Raw genomic sequence first — 20,202 nt, 5'->3', positions numbered from 1 at the left:
GTAGTAGTAGTAGTAGTAGTAGTAGTAGTAGTAGTAGTAGTAGTAGTTGTAATAGAAACAGTGTGTATTTTTTTATATTTTTAATTTTTTTTTATAACAAACAGACATTTAGTATATTATGTATAATTTAATAAATAGTTGTATTTTGTATCTATTTTTTATTAATACAAGCTTAAATTTCAAACAAGATGGTTGTATGTTTTTCTAGGTGAATATTATTAATATAAATTATGCATATATTTGTAAAAAAGAGCAGTTAATAGTGGATAATCTCATGAATTTAATAATTTATAATAGTTACATAGATTATTGATAATTGGTTCGTTATACATACTTCTAAATTTAATTATATTCGTAGTTCAATAAAATGATTAAAAAACATATCTTAAGGACTAATTGGCTTGCAAGTGAAATCTAAACATCATTAGTTGTTACATAATCTTCTTATGCTAGCAACACCAATATTATAATGAAGTATCTATCTCGTTGTATGTTTATACCTAATAATATTTCTATATTACCAGTAAAAATGATCATGTTTGAGGATATAGTCAGTTTTTGATTATTTTATGAAAAATATGTTTATAAGAGGGTGCTTTTAGTCTGTCTTAAATAGATATTGTGTTTCGGTAATATGATATTTAAAAATTACTTCAGCTTTTACCAAAACGGATACCCAATAAACGTATTCGTCGTCATCAGGTCGTCAACCGAAAACACAAAATAGATTACAACGTAATAACCACATATACCTGTAGTATGAACGTAATCATATCTCGTAATATATTTTCTAAAATGTAACATCAAATTTTATATCAAATGTTGTGATAAAATATAATACATACGTGAAGAAAATGTTACTAGGTTATTTCGAAATAACATTTTAAAAAATCAGGGCTTGCAAAAATTATAATAATATTATAATTATAACATTATATTTGACAAAAAATAATTGAGATTTTTAACGTAATAGCAACGGAAAAATAATAAACATAAATAGTTAAATAACACAAAACAAAACATAATGATTAACAAAATATATGATATATCATAAAACAAAAAATAACGCAAAAGTTAAATATTATAGTATATCATTAAATGAAATGGTTAATATCCAATTATTTAATAGTTAAAGTCATAAAATATATTAAACATTTTAAGTCTGAATAATGTTTAAATTCTGAATAACAATAAACACAATAGTTGAATAATGTTTAAATTCTGAATAACGATATAGTCAAAATGTATAAAACGTTTTAATTGTAAATAACGTAAAACAATTTTTTTTTTTTCTCAAATCCAAGCCCTAAAATAAATATATACTTAACTTCATTGTTGTATAAAAAATATAAGGTGTTGATGTACTTCTTTTCATTCGTTGTTAAAAGTTGTATTAACTACTTATATAATCTCATTATGTATTTTATTTTTAGTATTTTCTCTAAATACTATATGGTCACGATAAAAATATATAGCTTAATCGTTACTTGATATTTTATCATTTGTCCTGAAATTAATAATGCATTAATTATAATTTATATCGCTGTCAATATTCATTGTTTTAACTTATAATAGTATTGTTGAAATATAGTAACTAGGTTTTACATTGAAACGAAGTAGATACTTTGTGAATTTCAGAGGAGATAATAAAATAATGCATTTTGCATGTTATTGAATTCACTTTAAATGCACATTGCGTTAGCTTAAAAATTTAATTAGGTATCAGAAAAACTAAACCAAAACTAGAAAAGTAACTTATCAATTTTAAATGATTTTAAATGTGATAAATTTAACTGGCAATTCAATTGTAACTATAATAAATTTGAAATAAATGATAAATCATTGTATATAAAAACATTACTATTTTAAACGGAGGTGATCTGACAACTTTTATTTTTTAATTATAATTTTGTATTTTAACTTCTTAATTATTCTATATTGATATTGTGGTAAATTGTTATAATTTATGTAATCAAATATTGAATGTTAATGACTAACGCATTAAAATTTTAATTATAAAAGAGTTCATATATTATCATAATGTTGACGAATTTCGTAAAAATTATATTTTAATTGATCAAAAAAAAATGTTTCTGTATTTTCGATAATTTTAAATATTATGAATCTTGTTAAAAATTCAATTTTTTATTTGCCCATTGATTATAAATATATTATTAATCGTAAACTTTAATAAATTAATCATTTTAAATTTCTATTATAAATATCACAAAAAAATACAAAATATTTTCATAATTATTTCGGGTCTAGTAAAAGCTGATGGAAAAATTCTTGATTATTAAAATATGGAATAGCTATTGATTTTCAAATTAAATTTTAAAACAAATTAGATTTAGATAAAAACTTTTTTGGCAAAAAAATAATCATCTTTAATTTTTTATTTTGTTTTTTCATATTTATTCAAAATAATAAATCAATTTTGTTTTTAATTCTTTCAAAGCACCAAATACATCTAATCTAACTAAACTAGCTACTAGTTACCACTTTTGAAGTTGAATATCAAAGGATTTTTGTACTGAGAAAAAAGTGTTGAAACAAACAAAAAATTTAAAAATTTAAGAAAATATATATTATTTTAAAGTCAAGAGATGGATGTAATTCATCTTTTCCATCAATAATAAATAAAAAATAATTAACAATTATTGGACTACGTTCTTTTATATTGTCTTCATAAAACACTTTTATAAAATGTATAACATGCCCTACTATTTGGTGTTAAATTACGTGATACTTATACTGTTGACATTCAGTTAGAAAAATAAACATTATCAGATGATATAATGGTTATATATTGATTGTATATAAGCCACTACTTCTGTTACGCAACAAACAATTAATAAAGTTGACAAAAAATATATTAGCTAATTTGATAAGTTATTTTCATCGATCAATGGAACGTCCTCCGCACTTACCTATACACAATTGTGTCAATGGACAGTTATAGTATTATTTGGGTTAGCGTCCGTGAATGCGCATCACAAAAATGTATTGAAGTATAAACGGGATTCAGTAGGGTAGTAATTAGGTAGAAAATGAAAAATGAAAACTAACGGATAATATTAGATTGTTCTAGGAAAATGTTCTATTAACTCGAGTCGGTTATTTGAGTATATTTTCAACTTTTAAAAATATTTATCTAGAATTCGACGTGCTGGAAAATTAGCTGAACAAAATAAAATCATATTTTACTTTTGTTCATCAGTTTAAAATTCTATGATATTTTATATATATTTGAATTCACTGGAATTTCAATAACACTGGAACGACGCAATTTCAGAGAGGTGCGACGAAGCGATGAAACCTTGAGTGCATTGTAGCTAGCTAGACAATATTATTGGTACGCACTTGGGCACGGTAAACGACCAAGAGAATCTCTTTGACTAATTAGATTTCTTGGTGATGGTGGCTAAGTCTAGTTCACTAAAACACCACAATTTCTATAACATTATACTTGACGTTTCACAAAGGATTAATGAACCGGTGGTAAAACAAAATTGACGATTACATGAGTGTCTTATGAAATTGTATACTGTCTGTATTTTTAATTAATTCTACAAATATTGAACATAGATTTAAACCATTATTTGATATACATATTTTTAAAGGAAAAAAAAAGATATCACAAATTAATTATTCCTTGTATAAATCAATTAATAACTTCGAAAAGAAGATACAAATTTAAATATTGACCAAAGAAATTCAATAGTATAATTAATTTAAAAGGTTTCTTTTCACTTACTTTGTATTTAAAATGTTTAATTATAACGGTATATTAATATAATTTTTTATTTTATATGTTTGATTATGTGGAATTATGCACGAGACATGTGAATTAGTAGCTCATCTAACATTTCCTTTAAAAATATGTTTCATAATTATTTAATAGTCACATTGTTTTAATTTTTCAAATAACGTTCAACCACTCATTATGTTTGTAGGTATTAAGTCTACAAAACGTGCATATCACATAGGTACAATATAACTGTAAAATACTGTGAATTTCGTATATGAAAAAGTCGATCCTAAGTAGTTTTCATTATCGACTCGGATAACAAATATATTTCATTAGCCCCTAATAAATCAAATGTGCAAAATAATTTAGATGTAAATTTTCATTATTGTTAATCTATATGTTATGGTCTATGGAACACGACGTAATTAAATTAATATTGCCTGCTAACAAGATTCTGTCCTATTTGAAGATGGTAACTGTTTAAAAATTGCACATATTTTGATAATATTTTTATTTGTTATGACTCATCACGCGTATTTTAATGTCTAAGAAGTAGGATAGTACTTCTTACTTTGTATTTATACATAGTTGATCAAATAAATTATTTGTTTTAAGATAATACTATACTTTTATTTATTATCTCTATGTTACAAACGTACAACATTTATCATTGTTGATCAGCATAACCAGCTTTTTATTTTAATTCAAAACACTAGTACTATAAGTAATACATAAAAAAACTTAAATTTCATATCGGAGTTTGTTTAGGTATTTTAAAATTTAACGATAAGAATAATATCTACATTTGTATATTAGGTTTTAATGATATTTAAATATTTAAATGAGTTATGAACATTTTTAAAAAACAATATTTTACATGTTCATATCTACTTTAAAAATAGGAACATCCTAAAACAAACAAAAACACTATCATAGATAATTTTTTTACATATATGTTTTATAATAGGTCAAATCGTTTTTATATTAATAAAATTATCAAAAACTACATCTAGTTAAACTTTTGCTGTAGTAAACTTTTAATGCCAAACCAAAAACATGTATTAGTTTGACATCGTCATCGTGAGAATTTATTGTTTCTATATTTTAAACGTTCTACGCACTTAAAACAACCCATTTAATATTCATCAATGTGTAACAAAGTGATAAAAATTACAAAAATAGATTTTAATACTGCATAAAGTATACCTACATAAGTAATTTTTTTTTGAATTTTCCTTATTCATTTTCAAAATTTAATTTCAAAAGATAATAGATATTGATTAACATAAAATATATTATTTAAACGCTGTTATTAAAATTATAATACAATACGTAATTGAGTTTTTAATGATTTTTCAAAATGGTATTATCACAAACACATAATGTTGGCGGTTATTGTAAAACTGCTGTTTAAAAGGTTTTTGATGTTATCCAAATTAACTTTATCTTTATTTAATCGCATTTTTATTGATTTTACTAAAAAATTTTATTTAACCATACTATATACATTGAATAACACCTACATAGACAACACCTTATTATTTTTATACACATCTGATCGTATGCAAACGGTCGCATAACTTTTCGGCGGAATCATAACAAATACGTCATATAATACAGATTTAACATGGTTTATACATATTATATAATATAAAGTCATAAAGGATATTTGAATATCTGAAATAAGCTAATCCCAAGGCGCAATAGTTTTATACGGATATGTTGGTATATATGTATAATATATTGTATTTTATTCCCCAGATATCTCTTTTTGTTTGTATTAGCTTCAAATATGATAATAATATGTGTTTATATAAAAAACCCATTAATACAATAAATCTTTAATTGGTACAAACTTGAAACCCAACCATTTGAATTCCGATAGTTAATTATAAATATTTATTCAAACGAATTTAAAAATGGTCAATGTACTGTGAATAAATGGTCATATGTGGACTAATTTTAAAGCTGGAACATAATGTTTTTAATTTAACTTAAATTTGTATTTCATATTAATTATAAAATTATTTATGAACGTTTTTTTTTCTCTTTACAAAAAAAAAAAAAAAAAAATCTCTACGTGTTTAAAATTATAGTAACATTTATATAGTAACTATTACGTCTTAAAATTTGTTTTCAAAACTTATAAACGTATTAGGTTGAACTTTTTCTCATATTATGTTTTTATGAGTGTACAAAGTTGTAATACACGTGGACACGAGTAATCTTAATATAAATTTATATCATATAAATACGATTAAACTGTCAATCAACTATGAAAAAAAATATGTATTAGTATTAATTATCATTATAATAGTTAAACACCAGCATTATAGTTTTTGAATAGTGATAATGAGAATGCATTTTATTGAGTCCTGAAGATTTTTCATAATATTGCTAAACTAAAATTTATTTACAATTTAATATATATCAACTGTTCTAAGTCATAAAATTGTATTATCATTGGAAGTGGTAAAAAGATTAAACAAACAATATTTTGAATTACAGAACTGTAAAAAAAAATAACAACATGGTTTCCATAGTGGCTTAATAAACTAGTTATTTAAATTAAAACCACGATATAAAACTCGTAAAAATACTTGCTATTAAAGTTTTTCTTATTAAAATTTCGTTTTAGGACTGAATTAAATTTCAGTTGATAACCAACAGTTTATTTACAGTGAGCTTCCATCGGAACTTTCAAATTGAACGATTATCGAACAAGAAGTTGCATCGTTATTATAACTCTAAAAATGGGGAAGGCTGAAAAGCTTTCTATATGACTGCGTTTCACTGCGCCCAATTTATTTCCGACCATTATATCGTTGACAATTCCAGTGATTCGGAGAATTTCCGTGAAATAAGTTTTTCTATCTATAATTGACTCAATCCATAAAACTCGTCTGTCGAATATCTGTTTCTCCTTCACTTGAGATCTGGGATGAACGTATCATAAAACAATTAAGTTAAAAAAAAAAGCATTGAATCACAGATATTTTTTTTTTTTAATTCTTTTTTAATTTTACTATCAACTCATGAATAATATGCTATATTTCAAACTTTTTTTCATGAAAAAATAAACAGCAATCACGATATTTAGTCATATATCTATATGATCTACGAGTAAATTGTTTGAAATTCAAACATCAATCAAAAACATTTATACTATATTGTTTTCAAGTTGGAATTTAAAAAAAAAAAATTGTTTATTCTTGTTTTTCCATCAAGTCAATTCCTGAAAAAAAAAACAATCTACAATGATATGAGAATGCTCCTTTTACAAAATTGGATTAAAACCAAATTTAAAAACTTTAAATCTGAAATTAAAACATTCCAATGAGCTTAGTATATAAGAACCAAAACAAATAATAAACACTTGTGACTTTAAATGCCACAAAACATACTCCAGACTCATATTATACGGCACTGACAACAACTCTTACGATGACAAGTAATAAAAGCATTTAGCACAAAAACTTTATTCTTTATTTAAACCTATATCTTATTTCATTAATAAAATTACACCTTATAACATTAATATCACATTATAACTGAAATAATTAATTTTATATTATTATTATGATACATAATATATAATATATAAATATGTATGAGTGTACTTAAGTAATATAAATCATGTAATAATATGATCTTATGTATCTCTACAGTCTACACACTTTAAATATAATTATTTGATGCATAAAAAAACACACGTTCATCATGTTCATATTAGACTTTGATTTACTTTATACCAATTTATACTTAACATCAAATTAATTTTTGTACGTACAAATTTAGATTCAATGAGATAATATAACCACGTCACTATATATTATCATTATGATCGTGAGTGGCAGCGAACCACGACGGAATTGTAATTCTTGTAAACGTTATTTTATTCGAGTTTAATAATATATATATATATATAATATCATTCAAACAGATATTACTGTGATATTTTACTCACGTGACTTTCGGTGGAGGAAATCCATATACGTCACATGGTAATAACAGATGATCACCCTGTTTCACCAAATGTACTGTGAAGTCATTGGATTTCGACCAAGGTGCCATGGTACGGTTACTCTCTGTAAAGCAAAATGCATGTGTAAAAAAAAATATTTATATATATTGTATAAATAAACACAAATAACATAGATATTTTACAATAATAATACAGAATAATTCAGTTACTATCATTTAGTGCAAAATTTAATTACTTGGTGGTTTTAATTAAAATTTGCGTTAAATTATGCGCTTGGCTTTGTCGACACCGCTCTTCACTTTTCTTCACATCCCATCAACACATAATAATACATTAACGGCGGCAGTTTACCATATACGTATAGTATACATTTATATATATATATATATTTATGTGTGTATGTGTGTGTGTACACAACGAATTCACCAATGTCGCTCAGAAGGATTTAGAAATTTAAAATATGTATATATTTATTCGTAAAGTCACACCGCTCGCGTTGGTTATTTTGCATCAGCTCTGCCATGTTTTTTTAAACATTCCCGTATTATTTTAAACGCATTTACGGAGTATTTTAACGGATTTTTTTTCGGTTTTTTCCTTTTTTTTCGTACTATAAAAAATATATTTATATATATTTTTGTATGTATATTTACGATACTCGTAAAATCATCCGTACGTACGTGCATCGCACCGCCACAATTATTATGTTTGATTTAATAATTGTCCCAGTGCCACCAAGGTTCATTAAAAACATTTTTTTTTTTTCACAACCATGAATTTTCTATGCAACGAAATTATTAATTAACTATTATTATTATCAATGGAGAAACTGTATTTTTAAACCATTATCCGAAATTTTAATAATGGTATAAAAATATTTCGAGGAAATACAATCACCCTTAACGGTTATTGCTTAATGGATTTGAATGTAATATTATAATATTCAAACTATGATAATCTTCTGAGTTAACACATAAAAAATTTAATAACAATACAGTATAATATCCATGATTGAAAAATCAGATATGAATCTGTTTACAAAATGTTGTGAATTTTAATCATTCTATAATTAAAAGTATGATTTGATATTGACCGAAATATTTTGAAATACCCGTAGTTAGCGTCTATGGGAGATACTATAAAAATAACACTAACTACTTTCTTAACTTTCATTGTCAGCCTTACCTTTACCCAGCACTTTGTCTCCAACCCCCACTCTTTCCTAAAAATTCCAAAATTAAATTAACTCAATTTGTTTGAACTTTGTTTGTGCTTTTAATCCCGTCGTTTCTGATTAATCTTTTTCCGATATATAAAACTTTGAAAGTTAGGACTAAAATTTACTTTCAAAAACTTGCTTAAAAAAAAAAAAAAAATATTTTAGTTTGCGAATTTGATGATAACTGTTTAATGTTCACATCCTATATGGTCTATTTTTGTAAAACATTTAATTTACCAGAAGAACCTAAACCCTTGTGGATTAAAAATAGATCTATGTTTTTAAGTTTAGGTATGCGATTTTTTGAAATAAAAATATTTGTAACTCAATATATTAACTTACAGTACAATACTTAAAAGATATAATTGTGATCTAGGTGGTTCTTTAAATCTATATGGATTAGAAAATAATTTTTGTTTCATAAGTGCGTCATTTTCAAACGTTAAAAAATTATTTGCAACTCAATCAATGTAACTTAAGCATAATAATTATAAATAATGTTTTTAAAATAATTATATTCTACATCAAATTTTATACCAAATTTGTATTTTTTGGAAAAAAAATAGTTTTGGAGATACTAAGGGTTATATTAGTAAATTACAGTAAATCACGCAAATTCAAAAAAATAAAACTATATTCTAATCCACGAATGTTTAGGTCTTGGAAAATTAAATGTTTTATGAAAATAGACCATATAGGATGTGAACATTAAACAGTTATCATCAAATTCGCAATCTAAAATATACTCAACAGTTATTATCAGTTTCACAATTCAAAATATTTTTATTTTTTTTTTTTTAAGTGATGTAATTAGAAGTAAATTTCAGTTCCAAATTTCAAAGTTTTATATCTCGGGAAAGGATTAAAAAATAACGACAAGATTAGAAACACTAACCAGTACAAATAAATGGCAAAGTTTGGTTATAAAATTCCATGATGGGTGGGCAAAGCATGTTCCCAGACCTCGACTTTAAAAGTTTTATAACTTGGAAAATGATTGAGCACAAACGACAAAATAACAAGCATCACCTAACATAAACGAAGCACAAGCGAGAGACAATATTTGGTTTTAAAATTTCGTGGTAGGTGGGCTAAACATGTCCCCAACCTCTTTCTTTAAAAGTTTGATAACTTGGGGAGGAATTTAGCACAGACAATAGGATTAAAAGCATAAATCAGTACAAAAAATGGAGTTAATTTTGTTTCAAAATTAACTCTTAGTGGGTGATAGGGAGGAGGAGAAATAAAGCTCCTTTACCTTTTGTACTTTTGTAATTGTACACATATTCATTTTATTTTGTATGTTATATTAAATTTAATTTCATTTATTTATACCTACTGTTTCTACTTTTATTATTATTATTTTTTTTTTTTAATATTAAACAATTATATTAAATGTTAGCTTATGGTATTTGATTTTGATAAGTACCTATTTATATGATTATCATAAATTTTATTTTTAATTTGAAAAATAGTCATTCATTAAATGGGTTTGGTTATTTTGGAAATAACTTTCTATAGCTATTGAAGTTATTCCAAATACGGTTTTAAATACAATATAGCACTCATCAACTGAAATTAAACCATATTTATGTACAGAGTTATATAATAGCTGATATTATATAAAAACTAAAATTATTTTAATACATTACAATAATCTATTATTAGTTGTACGACTGTAATAGATCAGTGATTGTTAACTTGAAAAAAAAATCTTTAAGATAGTTGGAAAATCATCAATATGTATAAAAAGAAACAAGTTAATTTTCCTATATTGCGCTATAAAATTTATATTTTAAATTCTGAGCCAAGTGGTAATCATATTTATTTTACAATTATTATGTAATTTTTGTTTTCGTCATCATTGGTTCTAGTTGAATTTTGACAGTAAAAAAAAAAAACATGCTCAGTTTTTTTTTCTGAATGATTGGGAAAAACAAAAATTAGGAAAAACTAGATTATTTATACTTAACCATTTTTTGAAAAAAATTTTATCTTGATTTAATTATAATTCAAATACCAATCACAACAAAAAATTAAAATCTTACTTAGTGCTTAAATTATATTTTAATTTTAATTTCACATAGTTTAATTTTTTAAATATTTTGATTCATTTTGAGTTTTAAATAGATGATTGCAATTTCTAATAAAAAAATAACTAAATAGTAAAATTACTAGAAATATAATTACAATGCTTCTAATTAGTTTTTTATTTATTTGTTAAAATTAACAAGAATTCATATTGACAACATTACAAATTAGTTTGTACTTAGAAACTTATTTAAAAATGCATAAATATTTATTTTTATATCTAAAATTTTAAAATTTAGTACGAGATTCTTGTTATCTACTTGTACTAAAAATAAAAATTTACATATTCATTTTTATAGCCATTGTTTGAAATATTTTAAATTTTTATGACATTAGTTATTCAACCATATAATTACTGTTTTTCTCAAACGATTTTTTAATTTGTTGTAATTAAAATATGAATAATAATGGGTACTTCCTACACAAAGTAAAATTTTCTGGCTTTTTTAGATCTAATAATACAATTTTCTATTTCAACTTTTTGTTTTTATTTGTTTTCTATAGATTATGATAAAAAATTATTTACAGTATAAAAATATGAGATCCGACATAAGTTATTCAAATGTTTGTTATTTAAATATTAAACAATTTTTTTTTTATCATTATTATTTAATTTAAATCTGTTAAACACATATTATAATTAACTTTTAAACAATTCATAACATTTTTGATTTTTTTTAACTAAGATTTGAAAACTTAATTCAATTTTCTCGATAAAATAGTTAAAACTGGAACCAAAAAATCTGTAAAATATATATATGTATTAATAGATATTTTGATATTCTGTAAGTAATAAATAGTAAATACTTGATGAAATATTTAATTTACATTTATTTATCTAGATTGTTTATGAATGGATTAAGGTGTGTGGAGTATATGTAGTGGTTATAGGTAATTTGTGGCAAATAGCTATAGAAATTGATTATATTTCATAAGGATTTTTATTTTTCCCTCTCTTCTTTTTATAAACTATATGGCTATGTTACTGTAGGAATTTTGTTAAACAACACACACGTACATATATATATATATATATACTTATAATATATTAATTTAAACTTTGAAAGTGTTATTTTTAAAATTTCTAATTCAAAATATTACAACTTTTTAATAATTTGTAAATAATGTAATTAACTGTATCCTGACTGCATTTATTCATTACCGTTTGTCAAAATACATAATAAAGATTTTTATTTATCATTATATAATTTGTGTTAATTTTTAAACTTCTGAATTTTTTTTTATAATTTAATGGTTAAGCATATTTATTTTATTCAGTATATTAAATATTTGTATAACAATATGCAAATTATAAAAACAACAAAATATAAATAAAAATTATTATTATTTTAATATAAGAGTAATAAGACTTATTTTTATTTATCTAAATTGATAACTTCGTATTTTACTTTATGTTTGCTGTAAAGTTTGCACATAAATAAATGAATTTTTTAATATTTTAAATGCACTATGCCTGTATACCATCCCTACTTCGGTTTTGAGTGGATACAGCTGTCGAAATCTTCGCGATTGATATTGACATTTATAAATCATCAATCTTGATGTATAATGGAAAAAAAATACTATCTATAAATAGTCAGCTATCGAAGTATCATGTACAAAATATATTTATATTTATGTCATATATTTTTCTGTTATATTATTATTATTTGTACATTTTGAAATAATTATTTATTCATCTTAAGCTCGTCGATCATTTTTAAATATATAATAATAAAAAAGTAGATAAAACAATTTTTTTTTTGAAACCTTCTTATCTTAAGTTATTATATGTTCCCATATTTAATAAAGTGCGTAGATACCAATTAATTGTAAAAATATTATGTTTTACTTGATTATTTTTGGGAAAAAGTACATGAAATATAAAAAAAAATAATTTTAATTTTGATCTACTGAAAAAATATATATTACAAAGTTGTGTTATAATAATATTTAATTTTACATCTTAAACAGCTCACAAATATATTAATATGTCAATTTCAAATTTATATTACTAAAGTTTTATTTTCAAATAGTGCTGTTCAATACCATTTAGTTAATTTCCGAATCTGTGGTAACAGAAAAATATTATTTGACGAGATATTTTTGATTAAATTATGGAATTCTGGTTGTTCAATTATTTATAACTATCAAGGATTTATAATACATATATTAGGTAGTTAATTTTCAGAAACATATTTAATAAATTGCACTAGTTTATTTAAATATAAATTATAAGCTTCATCTGTAAAGTATATATTTGTCATTTAAACTTTAATTGTATCGCTAGTTATGAGAAACTTGATTTTTAACAACGAGCTATAAATATATTCAGCCATTTAAATAGAATGCCGTATTAAATATTAAAAATAGCTCTTGTATAATATTAATAAAACATCAATTATTATGACGTGTTTTAAAAGTTCTTTTCTTAACTGATATATAATAAATAAATTAAATTCGATTCTCTGAGTACCTAGTCTTTTTTTCGTATTTTCATATTATTTTATAGATATTGAAAGCTTTTGGTAATTAAAACTTGGGAAATGATAAATTAAAATACGTAAATCGATTCGAAAGAGAATATAACAAATATTAGTGGTAAAGATATTTCTTAAATCATATTCCGGGGTCTGATAATAATAACACGATAGTGGCAAAGCATAAACAAATCTTATAATGAATATTATAAAATTATATTGTCATGAGTTTTTTGTAACTTAAAAGCATCATTCATTTTTATTTTCTATATTTTTAATTTACATTATTCTTAAAAACTGTATCATTACATTATTTATATATTTACATAAAAATACTTTAAATACTAAAACAGATCTTGTTGATAGGTACAGTAGATGATTGTAGTTGGCTAAACTAATAAAAAAACGAATGGCATACAGAATATATGACGTATGTTATACGCGTATCTACTTAATTTTAAAAATTCGATAGAAAAACATCTCGTCTCGGTCGCATGTTAAGTGTTTTCCACTCAACTCGTAGATCAAAAAGAATTCTCCATTTTGTTAATGGTATATAATAGTTTTGTTTATTTTTATTATTGTTTTTAAATGTTTCACACGTTTTAACTTTTTATATTTCTGTCACTCTATTTTAACGGTATATTGTGCAGTGATGTATGCGCTGTATTAAAAAAAAAAAAAAAAAACTATCCATACAGCACACAAGTACGATTATTATTATTATTATTATTATTATTATTATTATTATAGATGTGTTTTGATTATTGAAATGTCTATTATACTTGACAAAGGTGTCAATTTCGCGTTAAATAAAATGCGCATTCCATTCTACATACATTTAAATTTCTTTTTCCGCATAAACAATTTTAACGTTTTGAATTGAAATCAGAATTTTAAAATGTATTTATACATGATAAGTTAATGGTAAAATTAAATCTACCTAAATGTTGACGACGGTGAAAGCAAATCGCAAATGTGTTGTTTAAAAATCGTCTTCTCATATGACGCATATTACATTGTTGTATAATTTTGCATATATTATATTATATTGTATCAAATACCTCAAAAATCAAACAAATAGGATACTGTATCATAACTTAAAATAAAAGTAACTAAAATTTATCTAGAAATGATTATTTGTTAATATTAATTTTATCTCTTTAACGCAGGTATTTAATTACACTTAAAACTTAATATTCACGAATTTATTATATTTTAGATTGTGTACACTTAAATTTTATTTTAAATTTCTTGTAATAGTTATTAATTATTTATTTTGATATATGATAACTTAAAACTGAATAAAACATAAATTAATATTGTTCACGCCGCCGCCTTTCCACTGTCCGAACCGGTCTGTGTAATCGCAAACGGAATGTATTTTTCGGCGACCCCCTTCTATGATTACGACTTTGTCACCACCGCGCTCACCCATCATGTAATTACAGACAGTTCGTCTCCGCCAGCTTTTGAGCATGTGATTGTCGGAATCGTGTCCGTCTTGTGTCGCCTCTTTTTTTATTGCGAACTTGCGAAATCGCTTTAGCCCATGCGCCGTGTACCATTGTAATTACGCGTCTATTATAATTATATTTTAAGTGTTCACACCGTGTCATGGTTATTGGCGTCGTATTTGGATCGACATCCCGGTGAACTCAGTGCGACTGGACGTATCTGGTGTGTTCCGTGCACGTTTTTTCTTTCGTCACTTCCGTTCGACTTCATAGCATATTTTTAAGGAGAGTGAAATAGCGTGGTCATCGGGATGTTAATATAGTCTATATAATATATTACTATTACATCCGTGATATCTACAGATATATTATATACGTCAAGTGTCGCGCCGCCGACGTCGAGCCAGAAATAATCTTCAGATTATAATCGAATATTATATCTATATTCGGCGATTATACGTATATGGGTAATTGGGTAATTGTTCGACGTCCGTCCTTGGGTCGCTATTTTGAGTGTCGGACTGATAAGCTGTAGCCACCGAAGAGTTGCCACCACCGCCATCCGCATCGACTACCTATTATCGAAGATTGATAAATGTTGCTATTATTATTATTTATCATATTATCATTCTTTGTGGTACTGTCGATCCGGAAAATAATTATTTTATTATATAATATTGTATCACTTAATTATTATTTGCATTTCGTAGTGTTAGTGTGGATACGTCCACCCTTAGTATTATTATTATTATTTATTGTTTTATTTATATATATATATATATATTGCTTTTAATATTACGGTGGTATCTTTGGAACTTTATACAGCTTACAACTTTGCGTTTCTTCTTTCATTTTATTATTTTATATATATTATTAATTAACCTACGTGTGCAAGTCATTATAAATTAAGATTTCTTCAGTATAAGTTTAATTTTGCCTAAGTTCCTTTATGTTTCATCTTCAAGTATTTTATTTAAAATAATAATTTCTCCGTAATATTTCTAATTATAATATCGTTGTTTGAATAATTGTATTATTATGACTAGGTATAATTATTATACCAAAACCATCATACGTATTGTTAGAAGACCACCAACACTATTAGAACTAATTTGTATTACTGTTATGACTTGTTAATTATTATTATTTCTCAGTTCACCGCTGTTGCGATTTTGTAAGGACTTTGTGATTTATATATTCTTATTTTTTATCGAGTTGAATTTTAATATCGATTCAATTGGCATTCAATTTGATATAAAATACGTTTAATTTTACAATTTCAGAGACAAAAATGTAGAAATCCTCTGACGTCAATAATCTCTACCCAGCCGGGAAACCAAAACGAGTTTTGCCTATACATAAATATGTATTATATATGTATACTGTTCAACAAGACAAATTGAATTGTGTGTCGGAGGTAACGCGTGAGCGTTATACGTATATTATAGGTGAAACTCTCGAGGGGAATATTTCACTTCGAGTGGCTAATACGCGAAATAATTTACTTTCAGTCAACGGCCGTGAAAGTCACATTGGCGAAATAATAATAGTACAAAAAAAAAAAAAAAAAACTAAAACGGAATGAAATGAAATAAATAATAAAAAAGAGGGAAAATAAGCGACGTGATACGCGTCTGGGAAACGTTTGCTATGCGGTTCGCGGTGGCGGTGGCGACGTGCACGGCTGCGTGGATGTTTGTGAAATATTGCTTTTTGTTGTTGGCCGCAAATTAACGAGCGGATAAGGTTCGGTGGAAATTTTTTTTCTTAAAACACGGCGGTCGTACCGTTAAAGGTTTTTCGCGTTTTACGAGCCATTACTTTATTTTATTTATTTATTTATTTATTTTTTTTTTCAACATAAAACAACGTGTTTGAGAAAACAAACTTTGTTAAGACACGGCGTGTAAAAGAAAAACGAACAAAGAACGAATTCGCTTACCGAAATAAATTCTGCCAAACGTGCTGCTCTCCTGAGTGAATCCCGTCAGTTTGTTTACAATGCGACACGTATAGCTGTGTCTCAGATCGTTTTCGTCTACGTTGGCTATACGTAATTGGCCAGTTTTCGGTATCATGATAATTTTCGAATCTGAAATTGGAAAAAAATTATAATTATAGCTTATTGCGTGCACTAATGTGGTAGGCAAATATTGTTAAAATTTTATACTATACTATTTGTATATTTTAATTTTGATACAAATTTGTTTTTAATATTTCATTTTTTTCTGATTAATTGAATTATTATATGAATAATTCAATAAATAAACGTTATTAAAAATATTTTACACAATTAATATTTATGCATTACCTACGTATCTTTCGATTCAGAAAATGTTGTTTACAAATGCGTAGATTCTTGTATCAATTATAATAAGTTATAATAATTAAAATAATCAACATAGATTAATGTGCATTAAAAATGGAAATAAATACTGAGTATTAATCAAGTTCCATGAAAATAAAAACAACGTTGGTTTTTTGTTAATTATGTTTAAAAACAAAAAAATTGAAACTAAGAAAGGGACAAAGTAAAAAATGTAATAAATGAAAAAGTGAAGTTTTTTTAATTAATTTACAATTTAAATGTAAATAAAAATAATATTTCATTTTTATAACTTTAACTTTTATACTGAAGTATTACTGAATTACTGTATAGTATGACACGTAATTTTAATATTGCATGATACGCTCATCTATATAATAGTATATGTACTTGTGGACTTATAAATGTATTTGTTTAATATCTAAACTCAATTAAAATTTAGTCAACAGATTACAAAGTTATTAATGGAATAATTAACCGAAAATATTATAGTTCATAATATTGCATATTTTTTAATATTGTTAAAGATATCAACAATAAGTTAAATAATATTATATTGCCTAATATAATACTATTGCAGTGGTTATTCTTTTATTAATTTATGTACATTTTGCTAACGAGCTTTTTCATTTTAACATACAATTTTTAAGACGACTGAACACAGGTAAAGTATTTTTTCATGGTTTTTATTATCACATTTTTGTACATGAGTACATACACTATCCGTCGATCATTCATTTTCGTCCTAATATCCTTATATCATGCGTGTTATGAATATATTATACACAACTCTAAAATCTGATTTCACTGAATCAAAAGTTTCGTGTAAGATAATAACTATTCACTACACAAAATATAATATGCGTACAACATACAAAATATTATATTATATAGTTATATATCATTTATTTGTATTTTAAATTTCTACAAAATGTTCTAACTTTTTTGTATTTCCAAATCACCTCTGCATACAATTTATAAAACTAGTTTTTCTAAGGTTAACCTCGTATGATTCTCTGAGATATTGGATGATTTAATTTTGGTTGTAAATATTGCTATCGACAATTTTAAGTTATTAACGTTTTTATACAAACAAATAAAGTAACATAAAGATTTAATGTTTATAAACATTCTTTTTAACACTTAAAATTTAGTTTTCGCATTTTTATTTTTATGCAGTTTTTCTTTTATATAATTTTTACATATTATTATATTAAACATTTTATTAAGCATATTATTATATTAATATTTTTATTCGATATGTTTTATTAACTAATGATTAAAATACGCTTATTTAAAAGTATTTGATCAAACAAAAAAAAATATCAAATAAAACTATACCAATTTCATTACAAAATTTATAATTTTTCCTTAAAATTTTACATTTAAGAATATGATTTTATAATTTTATATTCTATTATATAATTTATATATAAACAAAATTTTCCTGAATGACTGATTCATAATCAACACAGAATCGAATCTATTCGAGTTATCGATTTGAAATTTTGAGGGCAGATTAATATTAAAATGTCTCTGTGCAATAAGAATGGATTTTTTTAAATTTTTGTTTAAAAAGTTTTAAATAATCAAAAATAAAATTTTACACGTAAACTGTATACACATATACATTGATGAATAAACGCTTATAAGCCGACCTCTAGCTCACATTTTTAGGCTCTTTTTAACATGGACAATTTTATGTAGCATGTTTCAGAGTCAATATACCTACAAGTTTAATAATTTTGGTATAAAATGAAAATAAATCAAATGTGGTTTATAAAGAAGTTTTATAATAAAAATATTGTCATGTATTATTATTTTTTATTATATACCTACTAAAATTTCATGGGCAAAGCCACGATTAGTAACTCGCTAATATTTAAAATATATCAATACATGTTATGTTGATGTATAATAACATACACACTCTGCATGCTTTTTAGAACATTTTAATGTATGCTTCTTGAATGATAAGTTATTATTATTATTGTTATTATTCAGGTTATATATTTTATTTTAAGCACAAAACTAAAAATATAAGTAAAAACAAAAATTCCATAAACCACTATCAATACCTATTTCAATTTGGCTATAAATTATAAATAAAATTATTAAAATTATATTTGTCTGAATTTATCGAAACATCTTCACTGAAATCAGTTTATTTTGAATCAAATACTTCAATGTAGATTAAAAAAAAAATAAATAAATAAATAAATTAGGGTTTATTTCTTTAGATAGGAAAGTGCACAAGTTTTATTTGTAATTTAATAAATAATATAATTTTCATACAAAACATAAGATCTGTAGGAATATAAAATGCACTTCTTTAATTCTTTATCAAATAAAATATTCCATCAACGAGTTTCATCGAGTTTAAAATCTAATGGCTAATGGAAAAACAGAAACAGATATCATAGAATCCTGACATATAATAATATTTAGCGTGTTTCTGGAAACGTAAATAACATCTTGTATTTCTATGAACTCCGAAAATGTAGGAAAAAATGTAATACTTACGGTTTTGATGTATTTTCATTTAGCTAATGTTTTTTTTTGTTATAATTAAAAAAAATAATGTGTTAATACTTTAAATATCAACAAAGTTTTAAATATTTGAAATCTTAAATATTTTTATGTATTTAATTAGCTGGGTAAATATATATTATTATATCAATAAAATAATATTTTGTTCCCAAGTTTTAAAAACAAACACATGATATAGGTATTTACTTTTATAATTTAGACGTTAAAAAAATAAATAAATAATGATCAGTACAACGATAATGAGTAAATTTTAAAATGTTATCATATCACCTATTTCTATTTTAGTTTTAAATTAAATTGAACGATAAATTTAATGATAATAATAATTTTAAACATTTTATTT

The 20,202-nt window shown here is 24.1% G+C and overlaps 1 protein-coding gene across 3 annotated transcripts in view; it reads right to left on the bottom strand.

Moving 5' to 3' along the window:
- LOC112595589 (Down syndrome cell adhesion molecule-like protein Dscam2) overlaps window positions 1-20,202 on the bottom strand; it is a 290,281-nt gene that overhangs the window by 131,578 nt on the left and 138,501 nt on the right. For all 3 annotated transcript variants that reach the window (XM_025340850.1, XM_025340851.1, XM_025340852.1), the window contains exons 5-6: window positions 16,926-17,075; window positions 7,719-7,839 (exon numbers count right to left, since the gene is read on the bottom strand). In XM_025340850.1, the coding sequence (XP_025196635.1) occupies window positions 7,719-7,839; window positions 16,926-17,075 (271 nt within the window). The remainder of the gene's footprint in view (window positions 1-7,718; window positions 7,840-16,925; window positions 17,076-20,202) is intronic.

This window comes from Melanaphis sacchari, unplaced genomic scaffold, assembly GCF_002803265.2.
Source record: "Melanaphis sacchari strain LSU unplaced genomic scaffold, SCAv2.0 Contig28_pilon_pilon, whole genome shotgun sequence".
NCBI lineage: Eukaryota > Metazoa > Arthropoda > Insecta > Hemiptera > Aphididae > Melanaphis > Melanaphis sacchari.
The sequence above is the reverse complement of the archived record's forward strand: the minus strand, read 5'-3'. Positions and strand labels throughout refer to the sequence as shown.